The 21,117-nt window shown below is 38.8% G+C and overlaps 1 protein-coding gene across 2 annotated transcripts in view; it reads right to left on the reverse strand.

Moving 5' to 3' along the window:
* SCAPER (S-phase cyclin A associated protein in the ER) overlaps positions 1-21,117 on the reverse strand; it is a 583,444-nt gene that overhangs the window by 556,394 nt on the left and 5,933 nt on the right. For both annotated transcript variants that reach the window (XM_025390645.1, XM_025390644.1), the window contains exon 2: positions 6,639-6,703. Coding sequence is in view for 1 of the 2 variants with exons in the window: in XM_025390644.1 (XP_025246429.1) it covers positions 6,639-6,644 (6 nt within the window). In the remaining variant the exon portion in view is untranslated. The remainder of the gene's footprint in view (positions 1-6,638; positions 6,704-21,117) is intronic.

Consider the following 21,117-nt stretch of genomic DNA (forward strand, 5'->3'; position numbering starts at 1 on the left):
AACACTTTGGGAAGCTGAAGCAGGAGGACTGCTTGAGTCCAGGAGTTCAAGACCAGCCTGGGAAACATAGGGAGACCCCCCATCTCTACAAAAACTTTTAAAAATTGGCCCAGCTACTCAGGAGACTGAGGCAGGAGGCTGGTTTGGGCCCAGGAAGTTGAGGTGGCAGTGAGCTGTAATTACACCACTGCACTCTTGCCTGGGTCACAGAGACCCTGTCTCAAAAAAAATAAAAAATAAAAAAAAAATCCAAGAGCCAGCTTAAAGTCACCCACTGGCTAATCTGGGACAATCTGAGTATCAAAATAAATAATGATAATGTCAGATTACATTAAATACAATTAAAAATCAGAGTTCAGATAACAGGGGAATGTAAGCTTTTTCCTCACAGATCTTTAACTAATGAGTAAATCATTAATGGATTCTAAACTAGTAAGTGACAGTTTGATAAGGTACTGTATATTTACACAGCCTCAAAGTGCCTCTCCACAAATTACTTACTAATATCAAAAGAGAAAACAGAAACTTTAAAGTAGAAAAGCTTGACACTACATTACACTAACAAAGTGATCAAAGTTAACAAGCAGGACGAATTCAAATCATATACCTCCTATGTGATGTATTGAGAAGGACACATCATCATTCATGTGATACTCTGCCTAAAATGCAAAACCTGAATCTAATCATGTGAAACATCACCTAAACTGAGGAGACATTCTTCAGAATAACTGTCCCGTAGTCTTCAAAAATAGCAGTCAAGAAAGAGAAAGGCTGAAGAATTGCTCCAGATTAAAGGAGAACAAACAGACCTGACAACTAAATGGATCAAGAAGAAAATAACTATAAAATACATCATTCATATAATGACAAATTTTGAATATCCACTGTGGATTATATAATAATACAGCATGAATGTTAAATTTCCACATTTTGATCACTGAATTGTGGTCATATAAAAGAATGTCCTTAATTCTTAGTAAATACACATTAAAGTATTTAAGGATGAAGGAGTATGTTGGCTTCAAATACTCTCAAATGGTTCAGGGAGAAAAGTATATATTGATCTATGTGTGCAGGTAGATATGTGTATATGGATGGATGTATATTTACAGACACATGTGTGTTTCACACACCCAAAGAGAGAAAGGAAAGAATAAAACTAATGGGGCAAAATTAGCAATTGGTAAATCTAGCAAAAGGATATACGAGAATTCCTCATAGTCTTCTTACAACCTTTCTTAAATTTAAAATTATAATGAAATTAAAAGTTATCAAAAATGATACAGGGGAATATTTTCATGATTTTCAGGTAGAAAGAAATAATCAGGACACAAAAGGCACTAATCATAAAGGAAAAATTTAATAACCAAATTTCATTAAAATTAAGAACAGTTCCTATTCAAAAGATGGTATTAAAAAATGAAAACGCAAGCTACAGAGTAAGAGAAGTGCCAAAGGTGCCAAAGGTCTTAGACTCAAGATAAAGAACTCCTTAAATCAATTGCAAAAAAAGAAAGACACTGAGTCAAGGCCAGGCACAGTAGCTCATGCCAGTAATCCCAGGACTTTGGGAGGCCAAGGCAGGAGAATTATTTGAGCTCAGGAGTTTGAGACCAGCCTGGGCAACATAGTGAGACCCAGTCTCTATTTAAAAAAGAAAAAAAGAGAGGAAGAAGAAGACAGACACTGAGTCAAAAAAGAAGTCTACTGGGTCAATAAAAAAATGAAGAGGAAACTTGAGTACGCACTTCACAAATGATACCTAAATGGCCAATAATCAAATGAAAAAGTACTAAGAATCGGTCATCAAAATTACTAAAAAAAATTTTTTAATAAATAAATGATTATACTGTGTACTGGTGAGGATCTGGGGCAACTCCTCCCATACACTACTGACAGGAAACAAAACTGGCAGCACCACTTTGGAAATCTGGTATTATCTATAAATACATGACCTGGCCTCCAGTCTCATCTTATACTATTCTTTTCCTCCTTTGCCATGCTCCAGTATCACTGACTTTCATTCAGTTCCCCATAAGCACCAAGCTCCATCCTAATTCAGGACATTTACACAGAATTATTTCTTCTATGTGGAATAATCTGCCCCTCTATAATGCACATTTATTGGCTTCTTCCCTAGCATTCATTCTCTACATCCTCGTCTCCTAACAGTTTTTGTTGGGGTCCCTTGTGGTTCTAGATAAGCACATTTTGTCCCTAACTCCAGGGCGCAGCACAAGACCTTCCCTAAGTCAATCTGCTCACCTATCCACAACAACTGATCCAGAGATGAGCATGTGACCTAAGGTGATCAAAATTGAGGATCTCAGATCTTTTACTGGAATGTTAAAGAAAAGACTCTCCTACTGGCCATATATTAGGGAATATACAGCTTTGAAAACTACTGCTAACCATCTAGGGATCATAAAGACAGCAAGTCTTAAAATAATGGCAACAGAACAGAAGCCAGAGTAAGTGGAGGAAAAGCAATCAAATTCTTGATGACACTGTTGAGCCACTGGATCAACTCTTATCTGAAGCCAACTCTACTTGCTACTGAAAGCATTCTAAGAGGAGTATTCCTCTTAGCCCAGCCAAAGCCTAATGATCTTTTGAATCCCAACTTAAATGTAACTTCCTAAGGCTAAGTTTTCTTCAACCCCAAGACTTGGCCAGGATTCCTTTTATATACTCAAACCAATTTGTACTCCTTTGTAATACTTAACCACAATTATATTTTAAATCATACACTTAATATGTTTATTCTGTCTTCCCATTAGACAGTAAGTTTCTGAAGGACTAGGTTTTGTTCACTACTGTATTCTCACTGTCTAGGATGGCGCCTGGCACATAAATATGTCACGAATGAATGAACTGGCAGAATGATTTTTTTAAAAAATCAATAAACGAACATTATTGGGAAAGGAGGTGTTCTACATAAATTGATAACTGAAGTTTTCCCTGCTAAGCACAAATTCTTTTTGGTTTTACTATTTTGTATGAAAATCTCTAAACACATTTCCTTGACCTCTGCAACAGAGGCTACTAAAGAAAGCTACTCTTTTCTTGATAACCAGGTTATCACTATGAACACCAACTTCTATATGATACTATAATTTAATTATGCCTCAGGAGTTATAGAAATACCAAAGATAGTTGTCCTAAAATAAATGGGCACAGACAAAAGTGTTGTTAAAGATTTTTCAGTTCTTTACTTCCTGATGATTAAGTAGGACACAAAAGCTTAATTATTAATTATTTTCTCCTCTTCCCTAACAAGCTATTAGCTGTCAATTCTTATTTGCTAGGCTTATGGGAAATGTACTACTGCAGTTCTGAATAAGGAACTCAAGAATTCTGCAAGTACAGTGAATATACTTACAGTATGTGGACTATCTGTTGTGTATGATCACAGACATTTTTCATTCACTTTCAGGTTTTTGGACATATTCCTTAGAGTCACAATTGGCAGATAAGAAAAGCTTTACTATATCTTACCTGCTAGAGTTTTAAAACAAAGATCAATAGGAAATAGTATGCAGCTATAAAAAGAAATTAAGATCTTTAACACTCTAGAATATATTGCTGAGTGAAAAAAAAAAAAAACCTCCCAAGATACTAAAATATATTGTGTTAGGTTCAAAAAAGAAAAACACATGTATATACATATAAATATACACATTCTTCTTTTTGAAAATATAAAGGATAAATCAAATATTAATAAAAATGATTACCCATGCACCCATTAAAATGACTACTATCAAAAAAACAGAAAAAAATGTTGGCGAGGACGTGGAAAAATTGGAACCCTTGTGCACTGTTGGTGGGAATTTTACATGTTGCAGCCACTGCGGAAAACACTATGACAGTTCCTCCAAAAATTAAAAGTAGATTTACCATATTATCTAGAAGTTCCACTTCTGGTTATGTACCCAAAATAACTGAAAACAGTTCTTCACTATTTTATTTATTTATTTACTTTTTGGAGACAAGAGTCTTGCTCTGACACCCAGGCTAGAGTGCAGTTGTATGATCATGGCTCACTGCAACCTCTGCCTCCTGCATTCAAGCGATTCTCATGCCTCAGCCTCTCATGTAGCTGGGATTAAAGACGCATATCACCACGCCAGCTGATTTTTGTATTTTTAGTAGAGCCAGAGTTGGCAAAGTTGGTCTCAAACTCCTGACCTCAAGTGAGCCAACTGGCTTGGCCTTCCAAAGTGCTAGGATTACAGGCGTAAGTCATTGCGTCTGGCCTGAAAACAGTCTTGAAGAGATATTTGTACACCCATGTTCATAGCATCATCATTCACAATAGCTAAAAAGGGGAAACAGTCCAAGTGTCTGATGAATGGATAAGCAAAATGTAATATATACTGACAATAGAATATTATTCAGTCTTAAAGAGGAAGGAAATTCTGACATATGCTACAATATGGATGAGTCTTGAAGACATTATGCTAAATGAAATAAGCTGAACACAAAAAGACAAATACTGGATGATTTCACTTATATGTGGTACATAAAGTAGTCAAAATCTCAGACACAGCAAGTGGTACAGGAGCAGGGAGTAAGGGGAAATGGGAAATTATTGTTTAATGTATATAGAGTTTCAATACTGCAAGACAAGAAGTTCTGAAGATGAGTAATAGTGATAGCTGCATAACAATATGAATATACTTAATACCACTGAACTGTATACTTAAAAATGGTTCAGATGGTAAATGTCATGTTATTTGTATTAGCACAATTTAAATTTTAGAAATTACAATTAAAACAAATTTTAATGTTACCCACAAGGGAAGAAGAGAAAGAAGAGAGAAGAAAGTTGAATTTCTCTAAATGAACATTGTTTTATAGTTTGAATTTTGAACCATGTAAATGCTGCATATTAGGATGGTGGAATCTCTTTTGTCAAGATACTAAGATAGACCAGGCATAGTCGCTCATGCCTGTAATCCCAGCACTGTGGAAGAAGACCAACACAGGAGGATCACTTGAGGTCAGGAGTTCAAAACCAGCCTGGGCAACAAAGCAAGACCCTATCACTACAAAAATATAAAAAATAAAAAATTGGCCAAGCGTGGTAGCATAGTTCCAAGCTACTTAGGAGGCTGAGGTGGGAGGACTGCTTGAGCCCAGGTGGTAAAAACTGCAGTGAGCTATGATTGTGCCACTGCACTCCAGACGAGGTGACAAAGAGAGACTCTGTCTCAAGAAGAAAAAAAAAAGATATTAAGAAAAAAAAAAAATCTGTCAACCTAGACTTCTATTCCAAGACCATCTTTCAAAATTAGGGTAGATTAAAAAAAAAGAAATCTTCTGGCAAACAAAAGCATAGTTTATGACCAAAAGACCCAAAAGCAGACCAACAGAAAATAACCCCAAATGACAAGATACGAAAAATCAAAACCTTAGAACTGAGGAAGAGTATGAAGTGGGGAGGGATGAGATAAGAGCACACAACAAATAGATGCTCTCCTGCTCTTTTTTTTTTTTTTCTTTTTTTGAGACAGAGACTCACTCTGTCACCCAGGCTGGAGTGCAGTGGTGAGATCTTGGCTCATTGCAAGTTCCGCCTCCCGGGTTCACACCATTCTTCTGCCTCAGCCTCTCGAGTAGCTGGGCCTACAGGCGCCCGCCACCACGCCTGGCCAATTTTTTGTATTTTTAGCAGAGACGGGGTTTCACCGTGTTAGCCAGGATGGTCTTGATCTCCTGAGCTCGTGATCTGCCCATCTAGGCCTCCCAAAGTGCTGGGATTACAGGCATGAGCCACCACACCCAGCCCTTTCCTGCTCTTTCAACCAGAAGAAGGGGCTCTGCCCTGAGCCCCACACTTTAGAAGGTTGTACCTATCAAAAACACCAAAATCCAAAAGGGATCAGTAACTAATTGAGTGAACACAAATTAAGAGAGAGGGACTCACAAACTAAACTGGGTCCCCCTAGGCCAGACACAATAAGAGGAGAAGGAAGAAGGCAAATCAGCATCTGTGCTGGAAAAACCAGAGCAAGAATCTGCTTTTGATTAAGGTTAGTCACCCCAACTATCCCAAAGGAAGTATCCAGGCAGACTGTACTCCCTATATACCTACATTCCTTTCTCCTCCTCAATTTGAGTAGTTTAAGAAGATGTTTGGAATTGCCTGAAAAATGTTGAGTTAGAAAAGTAAAGTGTGGGGTACAGAAACCTGTTTTTCCCTGGCTCTCTGGGGAATTTCACATCAGTCCCCATACCAGATTCAAGACCTACCCTAGCCCAACTTCTACCCTACCTGACCCAGGGAGAGTAGATTCCTTTAAGACCCGGCTGGACCCTGGATAGGAGGCCAGGTCAGGCTGTTAGTACCCATTGATTGGTAACTATTTAATTTTAAGACATTTTAAAAGCTGGCTTCCATTTGTATTCCTAAGCTAGGTACCATAAGTGTTAGAGGCAAGCCTGAGGAGCAGCAGGGTTCCTGGGCTCTAAGGTTGAATAGTACATTCATAGTTGCTCACTTTATCACTGTGCTTTATGACAATGTGTTCCACAGGGTATCTTGAATGAAACAACTATTACATTAAAAAAGATAAAAGAAAGGAAGAAAAGAGAAAGGCAAAAAAACTAAGGCTAGTCTTTAAGCTATCACTTACCATCATTCTTTAAATTCTCTTCTATGCCAAGATCATTTATCACATAAACCCATGGAGTATGACTCCTACAATAAAAAAAATATATATGCTTAGTTATAACATTACCAGAAAACCATAATTATTCATAAAAAGATACAAATCTCATCCCCACACTTACATTAAACAACAACAACAAAAAAAAAACTACTCCTTTATATTACCTGTTGGGGTATAATATAGCAGGCTTTAAATACTCCATGCTGAACAAGACCTCAATGCTCTCCAAAAAATAAAAATAAAATGGAAAAGGAACAGTATTAATTACATGGACATCCTAACCCAGAGGGGTTCCAAACTTTTTTACTACAACCCACAAACACATACACGTTTTATATCTTACCCAGTTCATACACGTTTAACTGAATTAAAAGTTTCGTAAAGTAGCAGATGCACTCTAATATTTCCTTCTGTATTCTATTTCGGTTTTTAAATGCTGCTTTCACTGAACTGACTCACTAATGAGTCTCAACTCAGTATAGAAAACCCTTTTGTAACTTCCCTTAAGAACGTTCATAAACTAAGATTTTATCAAAATATCTTAATTAACAATTACATAAGGCTCTACGTACAACAGCCCATACCTTTCAGGTAACCTATTTAATATGGCCAAACTTTTACTCAAAGAAATCCAAGTCAGGGAAACCAGACAGAACAGAAAGGGACTGGGAAATTGCTTAACAAGAAAAAAAAAAAAAAAAAGACCTAACCCTGTATGAAGAGTCAGTGAACAAAAAAAAGAAAGCGGCAACTGGAACCAAACCTCCTTCTGGAAGAAAACCTAGATCGTTTATCCTTTGTCAATAAAATATGCTCCTTTAAAATGCAGTACCAGTAAACACATGTCCAGAAAAAAACATATATACAAATGTTCACAGCAGCATTATTCATAACAGCTAAAAAGTAGAAACAACCCAAATACCCGTCAACTGATAAATGGATAAATAAAATGCATATTCACACAATGAATAAAAGGACATAAAAACGGATAAAAGACCAAAAAAAAAGGAAGAAAGTGCTAATACATACCACAATACATGCTAAGTGAAAGAAGCCAGTTATAAAAGAACACAAATTGTATGATTCCACATATGTGAAATGTCCAGAACAGTCAAATCCATAATGTCAGAAAAGAGACATTGCTGAAGGCTGGGGGGTTAGGAGAAAATGAGAGTAACTGCTAATAAGCACAGGGTTTCCTTAGTGGGTGATGAAAATGTTCTAAAAGTAATTATGGTGATGGCTGCAAAACTCTGTGAATATACTAAAAAACATTTTTAAATGGGGAAATTATATGGTATATGAATCATTTATCAGTAAAGCTATTCTATTTTTTTAAATGTACTACCTCTGCTCACAAACCTCCAACATCTCTCCATCTCACTCAGAGTAAAAGCCAAAGTCCTCACAGTAGCCTATCATGTCCAAAATTTTCCAATTCCATATACCCCTTCTCCCCAGCATTCATTGTACTCCAATCACACTGGCCTCCTTATGTTTCCCAGCATGCCAGACATATTCTGGCATTATGGGTTTACACTTGTTGGACTTCCCATGTGGAACACTCCCAATTCACTTTGCACAAATGTCACTCTCAATGAGGCCTTCCCATATAACATTCGTTAATTCATTCACTCATTTTAAGACAGGGCCTGGCTCTGTCGCCCAGACTGGAGTGCAATGGTGCAATCTTGGCTCACTGCAACCTCTGCCTCCCTGACTAAAGCCATCTTCCCACCTTAGCCTCCTGAGTAGCTGGGACTACAGGTGCACACCACCATGCCTGGGTACTTTTTTTATTTTTTGGCACAGACGGGGTTTCACCACGTTGCCCAGGCTGGTCTCGAACTATTGGACTTAAGCAATCCACCCACCTCAGTCTCCCAAAGTGCTGGGATTAAAGGCATGAGCCACCATGCACACCTGGCCCGATTTAAAATCATAACGCTACCAAACAAAGAAAAGCTGTGGGAGTTCGTCCCACCTTACAAAAAGGCTAAAAGAAGTTACTCAAGTTGAAACAAGAGAAGACTAACCATTCATTTGTTGATAGACACAAGTTGATTTCTTATCTTTACTACTGTGAATACACTGCAATAAACATATAAGTGCAGGTATCATTTTGGCATATTGATTTCCATTGGGTAGATACCCAGTAGTGGGATTGTTGGATCAAATGGTAATTCTATTTTTTAGTTTTTTAAGACATCCCCATAGTGTTTTCCATAGAGGGTGTAATAATTCACATTCCCACAAAATTGTACATGAACCCTATAAATTTATACAAATTTTTTAAAAGGATGCTAACAATGTGAAAATGTATAAAAATAAAACTCACAGCTGGGCACGGTCGCTCACTCCTGTAATCCCAGCACATTGAGAGGCCGAGGTGGGCAGATCACCTGAGTTCAAGAGTTCAAGACCAGCCTGGGCAACAGGGAAAAATCCTGTCTCTACTCAAAATACAAAAATCAACTGGGTGTGGTAGTGTGCTCCTGTAATCCCAGCTACTTGGGAGGCTGAGGCAGGAGAATTGCTTGAAACCAAGAGGCAGAGGTTGCAGTGAGCCAAGATCTCACCACTGCACTCCAGCCTGGGCAACAGAGTGAGACTCTCTCTGAAAAATAAATAAATAAAAATAAAAAACTCAGATGCTGGCAAGGTTCTGGAGAAAAAGGAACACTTATACACTGTTGGTGGGAGTGTAAATTAAGTTCAGCCATTGAGGAAGATACTGTGGTGATTCCTCAAAGACCTAAAGACAGAAATATCATTCAATCCTATTACTGGGTATATACCCAAGGGAACATAAATCATTCTATTATAAAGACACATACACCTGTATGTTCATTACAGCACGATTCACAATAGCAAAGACATGGAATCAACCTAAATGCCCTCAATGACTGGATAAAGAAAATGTGGTACATATACAACAGGGAATATCATGGAGTCATAAAAAAGAATGAGATCATGTCATTTGCAGGTACATGAATGTAGCTAGAGGCCATTATCCATAGCCAACTAACACAGGAACAGAAAACCAAACACCGCATGTTCTCACTTATACGTGAGAGCTAAATGATGAGAACACATGGACACATAGAGGAGAACAGCATGCACTGGGGCCTTTTGGAGAGTGGAGGGTGGGAGGAGGGAGGGGATCAGGAAAAATAGTTGATGGGTACTAGGTTGAATACTTGGGTAGTGAAATAATCCCTACAACAAAGTCCCATGACACAAGTTTACCAACATAACAAACCTGCACTTGTACCCCTGAACTTAAAATAAAAGTTTTTTAAAAAGTCAGAGTATGTTCCAAGATGGCCGAATAGGAACAGCTCCAGTCTGCAGCTTCCAGTGTGATCAACACAGAAAACGGGTGATTTCTGCATTTCCAACTGAGGTACCTGGTTCATCTCATTGGGACTGGTTGGACAGTAGGTACAGCCCACGGAGGGCGAGCCGAAGCAGGCCAGGGTGTTGCCTCACCTGGGAAGTGCAAGGGGTCAGGGATTTCCCCTTCCCAGCCAAGGAAAGCCGTGACAGACTGTACCTGGAAAATCGGTACACTCTCGCCCAAATACTGCGCTTTTCCCATGGTCTTAGCAACTCACAGACTAGGAGATTTTCTTCCATGCCTGGCTCAGCAGGTCCCACGCCCACGGAGCCTTGCTCACTGCTAGCGCAGCAGTCTGAGATCAACCTGCAAGGCTGCAGCCTAGTGGAGGAGGGCCATCCACCATTGCTGAGGCTTGAGTAGGTAAACAAAGCAGCCAGGAAGCTTGAACTAGGCAGAGCCCACCACAGCTCAGCAAGGCCTACTGACTATACAGACTCCACCTCTGTGGGCAGGGCATAGCTGAACAAAAAGCAGCAGACAACTTCTGCAGACTTAAACATCCCTGTCTGATGGCTCTGAAGAAAGCAGTGGTTCTCCCAGCATGGCGTCTGAGCTCTGAGAACAGACAGGCTGCCTCCTGAAGTGGGTCCCTGACCCCCATGTAGCCTAATGGTGAGATCCCTCCCAGGAGGGGCCAACAGACACCTCATACAGGCAAGGGCCCCTTTGGGACGAAGCTTTCAGAGGAAGGATCAGGCAGCAATATTTACTGTTCTGCAATATTTGCTGTTCTATAGCCTCCACTGGTGATACCCAGGCATACAGGGTCTGGAGTGGACCTCCAGCAAACTCCAACAGACCTGCAGCTGAGGGACCTGACTGTTAGAAGGAAAACTAACAATCAGAAAGGAATAGCATCAACATCAACAAAAACGACATCCACACCAAAACCTCATCTGTAGGTTACCAACATCAAAGACCAGAGGCAGATAAAACCACAAAGATGGGGAGAAACAGAGCAGAAAAGCTGAAAATTGTTAAAAACCAGAGTGCCTCTTCTCCTCCAAAGCATCACAGCTCCTCACCAGCAACAGAACAAAGCTGGATGGAGAATGACAAGTTGACAGAAGCAGGCTTTAGAAGATCAGTAATAACAAACTTCTCCAAACTAAAGAAGCATGTTCTAACCCATTGCAAGGAAGCTAAAAACCTTGAAAAAAGGTTAGACGAATGGCTAACTAGAATGAACAGTGGAGAGAAGACCTTAAATGACCTGATGGAACTGAAAACCATGGCACAAGAACTTCGTGACGCATGCACAAGCTTCAATAGCCAATTCAATCAAGTGGAAGAAAAGATATCAGTGACTGAAGATCAAATTAACGAAATGAAGTGAGAAGATTGGACAAAAAAGAGTGAAAAAAATGAACAAAGCCTCCAAGAAATATGGACTATGTGAAAAGACCAAATCTATGTTTGATTGGTGCACCTGAAACTCATGGGGAGAATGGAATCAAGTTGGAAAACACTCTGCAGGGTATTATCCAGGAGAACTTCCCCAACCTAGCAAGGCAGGCCAACATTCAAATTCAGGAAATACAGAGAACACCACAAAGATACTCCTCGAGAAGAGAAACCCCAAGACACATAATTGTCAGATTCACAAAGGTTGAAATGAAGGAAAAAGTGTTAAGGGCAGCTAGAGAGAAAGGTCAGGTTACCCACAAAGGGAAGCCCATCAGACTAACAGCAGATCTCTTGGCAGAAACCCTACAAGGCAAAAGAGAGTAGGGGCCAATATTCAACATTCCTAAAGAATTTTCAACCCATAATTTCATATCCAGTGAAACTAAGCTTCTTAAGTAAAGGAGAAATAAAATCTTTTATAGACAAGCAAATGCTGAGAGATTTTGTTGCCATCAGGCCTGCCTTACAAGAGCTCCTGAAGGAAGCACTAAACATGGAAAAGACAACCGGTGCCAGCCACTGCAAAACATGCCAAATGGTAAAGACCATCGATGCTATGAAGGAACTGCATCAATTAACGGGCAAAATAACCAGTTAACATCATAATGACAGGATCAAATTCACATATAACAATATTAACCTTAAATGTAAATGGGCTAAATGCCTCAATTAAAAGACACAGACTGGCAAACTGGACAAAGAGTCAAGACCCATCAGTGTGCTGTATTCAGGAGAGACATCTCATGTGCAGAGATACACACAGGTCAATCTAAAGTATGGAGGAAGGTCTACCAAGCAAATGGAAAGCAAAAAAAAGCAGGGGTTGCAATCCTAGTCTCTGATAAAACAGACTTTAAACCAACAAAGATCAAAAGACACAAAGGCCATTACATAATGGTAAAGGGATCAATTCAACAAGTAGAGCAGCTATCCTAAATATACATGCATCCAATACAGGAGCACCAAGATTCATAAAGCAAATCCTTAGAGACCTACAAAGAGACTTAGACTCCCACACAATAATAATGGGAGACCTTAACACCCGACTGTCAATATTAGACAGATTAACGAAACAGAAGGTTAACAAGGATATCCAGGACTTGAACTCAGCTCTGCACCAAGTGGACCTAATAGACATCTACAGAACTCTCCACCCCAAATCAACAGAATATTCTTCTCAGCACCACATCGCACTTATCCTAAAATTGATCATATAATTGGAAATAAAGCACTCCTCAGCAAATATAAAAGAAATCACAACAAACTATCTCTCAGACCACAGTGCAATCAACTTAGAACTCAGGACTAAGAAAATCACTCAAAACTACACAAATACAGGGAAACTGAACAATCTGCTCCTGAATGACTACTGGGTAAATAATGAAACGAAGGCAGAAATAATGATGTTCTTTGAAACCAATCAGAACAAAGACACAACATACCAGAATCTCTAGGACACATTTAAAGCAGTGGGTAGAGGGAAATTTATAGCACTAAATGCCCACAAGAGAAAGCAGCAAAGATCTAAAATCTGCACCCTAACATCACAATTAAAAGAACTAGAGAAGAGCAAATAAATTCAAAGGCTAGCAGAAGGCAAGAAATAACTAAGATCAGAGCAGAGCTGAAGGAGATAGAGACGCAAAAAACCCTTCAAAAAAATCAATGAATCCAGGAGCTGTTTTTTTGAAAAGATCAAAAAAATTGATAGACCACTAGCAAGACTAATAAAGAAGAAAAGAGAGAAGAATCAAATAGACACAATAAAAAATGATAAAGGGGCTATCACCACAGAGCCCACAGAAACACAAACTACCATCAGAGAATACTATAAACACCTCTATGCAAATAAACTAGAAAATCCAGAACAAATGGATAAATTCCTGGACACATACACCCTCCTAAGACTAAACCAGGAAGAAGTTGAATCTCTGAATAGACCTTAACAGGCTCTGAAATTGAGGCAATAATTAAGAGCCTACCAACCAAAAAAAGCCCAGGACCAGATGGATTCACAGCCAAATTCTACCAGAGGTACAAATAGGAGCTGGTACCATTCCTTCTGAAACTATTCCAATCAATAGAAAAAGAGGGAATCCTCCCTAACTCATTTTATGAGGCCAGCATCATCCTGATACCAAAGCCTGGCAGAGACACAACAAAAAAAGGGAATTTTAGACCAATATCCCTGATGAACGTCGATGCAAAAATCCTCAGTAGAATACTGGCAAATTGAATCCATAGCACATCAAAAAGCTTATCCACCCACAATCAAGTCAGCTTCATCCCTGGGATGCAAGGCTGGTTCAACATATACAAATCAATAAACATAATCCATCACATAAACAAAATCAATGACAAAAACCACATGATTATCTCAATAGATGCAGAAAAGGCCTTAGACAAAATTCAACAGCCCTTCAAGCTAAAAACTCCCAATAAACTAGGTATTAATGGAACATATCTCAAAATAATAAGTTATTTATGACAAACCCACAGTCAAGATCATACTGAATGGGCAAAAACTGGAAGCATTCCCTTTGAAAATTGGCACAAGACAAGGACGCCCTCTCTCACCACTCCTATTCAACACAGTGTTGGAAGTTCTGGCCAAGGCAATTAGGCAAGAGAAAGAAATAAAGGGTATTCAATTAGGAAAAGAGGAAGCCAAATTGTCCCTGTTTGCAGATAACATGACTATATACTTAGAAAACCCCATCATCCCAGCCCAAAATCTCCTTAAGCTGATAAGCAACTTCAGCAAAGTCTCAGGATATAAAATCGATGTGCAAAAATCACAAGCAATACACCAATAACAGAAAAACAGAGAGCCAAATCATGAGTGAACTCCCATTCACAATTGCTACAAAGAGAATAAAATACCTAGGAATCCAACTTACAAGGGATGTAAAGAACCTCTTCAAGGAGAACTACAAACCACTACTGAACAAAATAAAAGAGGACACAAACAAACGGAATAATATTCCATGCTCATGGATAGGAAGAATCAATATCATGAAAATGGCCATACTGCCCAAAGTAATTTATAGACTCAATGCCATCCCCATCAAGTTACCAATGACTTTCTTCACAAAATTGGAAAAAACTACTTTAAAGTTCATACAGAACCAAAAAAGGGCCCACATTGCCAAGACAATCCTAAGTAAAAATGACAAAGGTGGAAACTTCACATTACCTGACTTCAAACTATGCTACAAGGCTACAGTAACCAAAACAGCATGGTAATGGTACCAAAACAGATACATAGACCAATGGAATAGAACAGAGGCCTCAGAAATAACACCACACATCTACAACCATCTGAACTTCAACTATCTGAACTTTGACAAACCTGACAAAAACAAGAAATGGGAAAAGGATTCCCTATTTAATAAATGGTGCAGGGAAAACTGGCTAGCCATATGTAGAAAGCTGAAACTGGATCCCTTCCTTATACAAAATTATACAAAAATTAATTCAAGATGGATTAAAGACTTAAATGTAAGACCTAAAACCATAAAAACTCTAGAAGAAAACCTAGGCAATACCATTCAGGACATATGCATGGGCAAAGACGTCATGACTAAAACACCAAAAGCAATGGAAACAAAAGCCAAAATTGACAAATGGGATCTAATTAAACTAAATAGCTCCTGCACGGCAAAAGAAACTACCATCAGAGTGAACAGGCAACCTACAGAATGGGAGAAAATTTTTGCAATCTATCCATCTGACTAAGGGCTAATATCCAGAATCTACAAAGAACTTAAACAAATTTACAAGAAAAAACAACTCCATCAAAAAGTGGGCAAGGGATATGAACAAACACTTCTCAAAAGAAGACATTTATGCAGCCAACAGACACATGAAGAAATGCTCATCATCACTGGCCATCAGAGAAATGCATATCAAAACCACAATGAGATACCATCTCATGCTAGTTAGAATGGTCATCATTAAAAAGTCAGGAAACAGGCCGGGCGTGGTGGCTCAAGCCTGTAATCCCAGCACTTTGGGAGGCCGAGATGGGCGGATCACGAGGTCAGGAGATCGAGACCATCCTGGCTAACCCAGTGAAACCCGGTCTCTACTAAAAAAATACAAAAAACTAGCCGGCCATGGTGGCGGGCACCTGTAGTCCCAGCTACTTGGGAGGCTGAGGCAGGAGAATGGTGTAAACCCGGGAGGCAGAGCTTGCAGTGAGCTGAGATCCAGCCACTGCACTCCAGCCTGGGCGACAAAGCGAGACTCCGTCTCAAAAAAAAAAAAAAAGTCAGGAAACAACAGATGTTGGAGAGGATGTGGAGAAATAGGAATGCTTTTACACTGTTGGTGGGGGTGTCAATTAGTTCAACCATTGTGGAAGACAGTGTGGCAATTCCTCGACGATCTACAACTAGAAATACCATTTGACCCAGCAATCCCATTACTGGGTATATCCCCAAAGGATTATAAATCATGCTGCTATAAAGACACATGCACACGTATGTTTACTGCAGCACTGTTCACAATAGCAAAGACTTGGAACCAACCCAAATGTCCATCAGTGATAGACTGGATTAAGAAAATGTGGCACATATGCATCATGGAATACTATGCAGCCATAAAAAATGATGAGTTCATTTCCTTTGCAGGGACATGGATGAAGCTGGAGACCATTATTATCAGCAAACTATGACAAGGACAGAAAACCAAACACTGCATGTTCTCACTCATAGGTGGGAATTGAACAATAAGAACACTTGGACACAGGGTGGGGCCTGTCGTGGGGTGGAGGCTGGGGGAGGGATAGCATTAGGAGAGATACCTAATGTAAATGACAAGTTGATGGGTACAGCAAACCAACATGGCACATGTATAGCTATGTAACAACCTGCACTTTGTGCACATGTACCCTAGAACTTAAAGTATAATAAAAAAAAAGAAAGTCATTGCATAATGATAAAGGGACAATTCATCAAAAGGATATAACCACTGTAGATATGTATGCACCCAACATTGGAGCACCAAAATTTTAACGCCACTGAAGGGAAAAATAGACAGCAATACGTTAATAGTAGGGGACTTCAATATCCCACTTTCAACAAGGGATAGATCATCCAGACAAAAAAAAAAATCAACAAAGAAACAGTGAACTTGAACAATTCTGTAGGCCTAATGGACCTAACAGACATATGCAGAACATTCCAACCAACAGCAGCAGAATATACAAAACATTTTCAAGCACACACAATATTCCCTAGGATAGATCATATGTTAGGCCACAAAACTCAAGAAGTTCAAGAATTCAACAAATTCAAGAAGACTTAAATGATAAGTACCTTTTCTGACCACAATGGTATAAAGCTAGAAATAACAGGAAGAAAACTGAAAAATTCACAAATATGTGAAAATTAAACAACACACAACTAAACAATCAATGGGTCAAAGAAAAAAATCAAAAGGGAAATCAAAAAGTATCTGAAACAAGTGAAAATGGTAATACAACATAGCAAAACTTATGGGATACAATAAAAGCAGTTCTAAGGGGCAAGTTTATAGTGATAAAAGCCTACATAAAGACAGACAGGGCTGGGCACAGTGGCTCAGGCCTGTAATTCCAGCCCTTTGGGAGGCCGAGGTGGGCAGATCACCTGTGGTCAGGAGTTCAAGACCAGCCTGGCCAACATGGTGCAACCCCATTTCTACTAAAAATACAAAAAATTAGCTGGGTGCAGTGGCACGTGCCTGCAGTCCCAGGTACTTGTAAGGCTGAGACAGGAGAATCGCTTGAACTTGGGAGGTGGAGGTTGCAGTGAGCTGAGATCACACCACTGCACTCCAGCGTGGGCAATAGAGTGAGACTTCAACTCAAAAAAAATGACACAGACCTCAGCCTCGCATGATGTGAACACCTGTAATCTCAGCTAGTCAGGAGACTGTGGTGGGAGGATTGCTTGAGCCCAAGAGTTCGAGGCTGTAGTGTGCTATGATCATGCCTGAAACTAGTCTATACATTCCAACCTGGGCAACATAGCATGATCCCAACTATGAAAAGAAAAAAAGAGAAAGATGAAACAACTCAGATAAATAACCTAAGTTTACACCTCAAAGAACTAAAAAAAGAACAAAATAAATCTAAAGTCAGCATAAGGAAGGAAATAATAACAGAGCAAAAATCAATGAAATAGAGACTAGAAAAACAGAAAAGATCAATGAAACTAAGAGTTGAAATGAAATTCTTATGAAAAAGATAAATGAAACTGAAAAACCTTTAGCTAGACTAAGAAAAAAGAAGACACAAACAAAATTATAAATGTAAGAGGAAACATTACAACTGATATTACAGAAATAAAGGGATCATAAAAGACTACTTTGAATAATTACATGCCAACAAATTGAATAACTTAGAGAAAATAAGTAAACTCCTAGAAATATACAACCTACCAAGACTGAATCATGAAGAAATAAAAAATCTGACCAGATCAATAACAAGTAAGAAGGCTGATTGTGTAATAAAAAACTCAGGAGAGAGAAGAACCTAGGACCTCATGGCTTCACTGGCAAATTCTACCAAACATTTAATGAAGAATTAATACCAATCCTTCTCAAACTCTTCCCAAAAACTGAAGAAAATATTTCCAAACTCATTTTACAAGGCCAACATTACCCTAATACCAAAGCCAGACATAAACACTAGAAGAAAAGAAAATTACAGGCCCATATCCCTGATGAATATAGATTCAAAAATCCTCCACAAAATACCAGCAAACCAATCCAACAGCTTATTGAAAGCATCATACACTATGATCAGGTAGGAATTATTTGTGGCTTGCAAGAATGGTTCAACATATGCAAATTAACATATCAGATACACCACATTAACAGAACAAAGAATGAAAATCATATGATCATCTCAATAAATGCAGAAAAAGCATCTGACAAAATTCAACATCATTTCAAGATAAAAACTTTCAATAAATTAGGTACATAAGTAATGTCATAATAAAGATCATAGATGACAAGCCCACAGCTAACATTATACACAACAGTGAAAATTTAAAAGCTTTTCCTCTGAGATCAAGAACAAGACAAGAATGCCATCTCATCCAGTTCTATTCAATATAGTCCTGGAAATTCTAGCAAGGGCAATTAGTCAAGAAAAAAAATAAAATAAAAGTACCCAAGTTAGGAAAAAAAGAAATGAAATTGTCTGTTTGCAGATGAGATGATCTTATATACGGAAAACCCTAAAGGTTCCACCAAAAACTATTAGAACTAATAAATTCAGTAAAGTTGTAGTATATAAAATCAAAATACAAAATGGAAAAATCAGTAGGTTTTCTACACACTAACAATGAACCATCCAAAAAAGAAATTTAAAAAAAAACCCATTTACAACAGCATGAAGGACATGAAAGACAATAAAAGGCTGGCCACAGTGGCTCACACCTGTAATCCCAGTACTTTGGGAGGCCAAGGCAGGCCAATCACTTGAGCCCAGGAATTCAAGATCAGCCTGGGCAATATGGCGAAACCCTGTCTCTACCAAAAATACGAAAATTGGCCAGGCATGGTTGGGTGTACCTGTAGTCCCAGATACTCAGGAAGTTGAGGTGGGAGGATAACCAGAGCCTGGGGAGGTCAAGGCTGCAGTGAGCTGTGATCATACCATTGCACTCCAGACTGGGTGACAGAATGACATCCTATTTTAGGATTGTTTATTTTATTGTTTATTTTAGCAACAAAAATAATAATATAATATTAAAATACTTAGGATATAAATCTAACCAAGGAAGAGAAAGATCTATACACTGCAAACCATAAAACATTGATGACAAACTGAAAATAACACAAATAAAGAGAAAGACATCCCATGTTCATGAACTGGAAGAATTAACACTGTTAAAATATCCATACTACCCAAAGCAATCTACAAATTCAACATAATCCCTATCAAAATCTCCGTGACGTTTCTCACAAAAATAGAAAAAACAATCCTAGACCTGGCACAGCAGTTCATACCTGTAACCCTATAATCCTAGCACTTTGGGAGGCCAACGCAGGCAGACCACTTGAGCTCAAGAGTTTGAGACCAGCCTGGGCAATGTGGAGAATACACTAAAATACAAAATAATACCAGAAATCCACCAAAAATACAAAAATACAAAAACATAGCCAGGCATAGTGGCACACACCTGTAGTCCCAGCTCCCTGGGAGGCTAAGGAAGGAGGCTCACTTGAACCCAGGAGATAGAGGCTGCAGTAAGCTATGATCGTGCTACTGCACTCCAGCCTGGGTGACAGAGTGAGACCTCATCTCTAAAAATATTAACTTTTTTTTTTAAAAAAGAGTAAGTTCTGAAGTCAGACACAAATACATATCCCAAGTCTGCCAATTACAAACTACACAGCCTTTAGACAAATTCTTTAACACTTTTGAATCTCAGGGTACACAGCTATAAAACAAGAGTAAAAATATCTACTTTGTAGGGTTATTTTCAAAATCAAAGAAAGTAAACATGAAGAAATATCTGATGGCAAACAACCAGTACTTGGTAGCTGTGCACCAGAGGATTACGGGTAATTTTTTTGTTATTTTCAGATTTTCTGATATATGATTGCACTGCACTACAATTACAGCTTTAAAACCCTATAATGATTTAAATTTAAAGTACTTCCAAATTACAGATTAAACTAGGCTCTCACTTAAAATTTTTCAGTCCAGAGTTCACAAACTCTTAATTACAGGCCTTTTCCTACAAAAAGGAAAAAGAAAGGTTAGTTCAAGATTAGCCGGGTACAGCAGCTCACACCTGTAATCCTAGCACTTTGGGAGGCTGAGGTGGGCAGGTTGCCTGAGCTCAGGAGTTCAAGACCAGCATGGACAACATGACAAAACCCCATCTCTACCAAAAATACAAAAACTTAGCTGGGTGTTGTGGTGCGCACCTGAAGTCCCAGGTACTCGGACGACTGAGGCATGAGAACTGCTTGAACCCAGGAGGCAGAGGTTGCGGTGAGCTGGCATCACACCACTGCACTCCAGCCTGGGTGACAGAGAGAGACTCTATCTCAAAAAAAAAAAAAAAAGAAAAGACTGAGTTATTATTTCTTAGGTCCCACCAGATACTGATTAACTTCAAATCCTTACATCACCGCATCTTGTGCGTTCAATTAGGCATCTGACAGATTATTGTCTCTGCCTCTGAACTGAAATGCTTAACTTTGTTTTTAAATAAATTCCAGATATTTCCAGGTGCACTTAGGTAAACAGGTACTACAGTGTAAAAATAAACACCAGTAGGAGATGTATACTTCACACTAGATTACCACAAAGGATTTCTGGGGAGCAATTCACTTGATTATATGAATAAAAAGCCAACAGAGAGCAACCAAGAGGAAGAATAAGAACCCATGTCAGGTTAAATAGCATAACTATGTCAGGTTAAAAGGGTTATGTTCTCATTTCACCAAAAAATGTATACGAATGGCTAATAAGCATATGAAAAGATGCTGAAATCACTAGTCATTAGGGAAATACATATCAAAGCCACAATGAGACAGTAACTTGGGCGTACCCACCAAAATGTCTACAGTCAAACAGACAGACAAAACAACTGTTGGAGAAGATGTGGAGAAACTGGAATCCTC

The sequence above is a fragment of the Theropithecus gelada genome, chromosome 7a (genome assembly GCF_003255815.1).
Source record: "Theropithecus gelada isolate Dixy chromosome 7a, Tgel_1.0, whole genome shotgun sequence".
Lineage (NCBI taxonomy): Eukaryota > Metazoa > Chordata > Mammalia > Primates > Cercopithecidae > Theropithecus > Theropithecus gelada.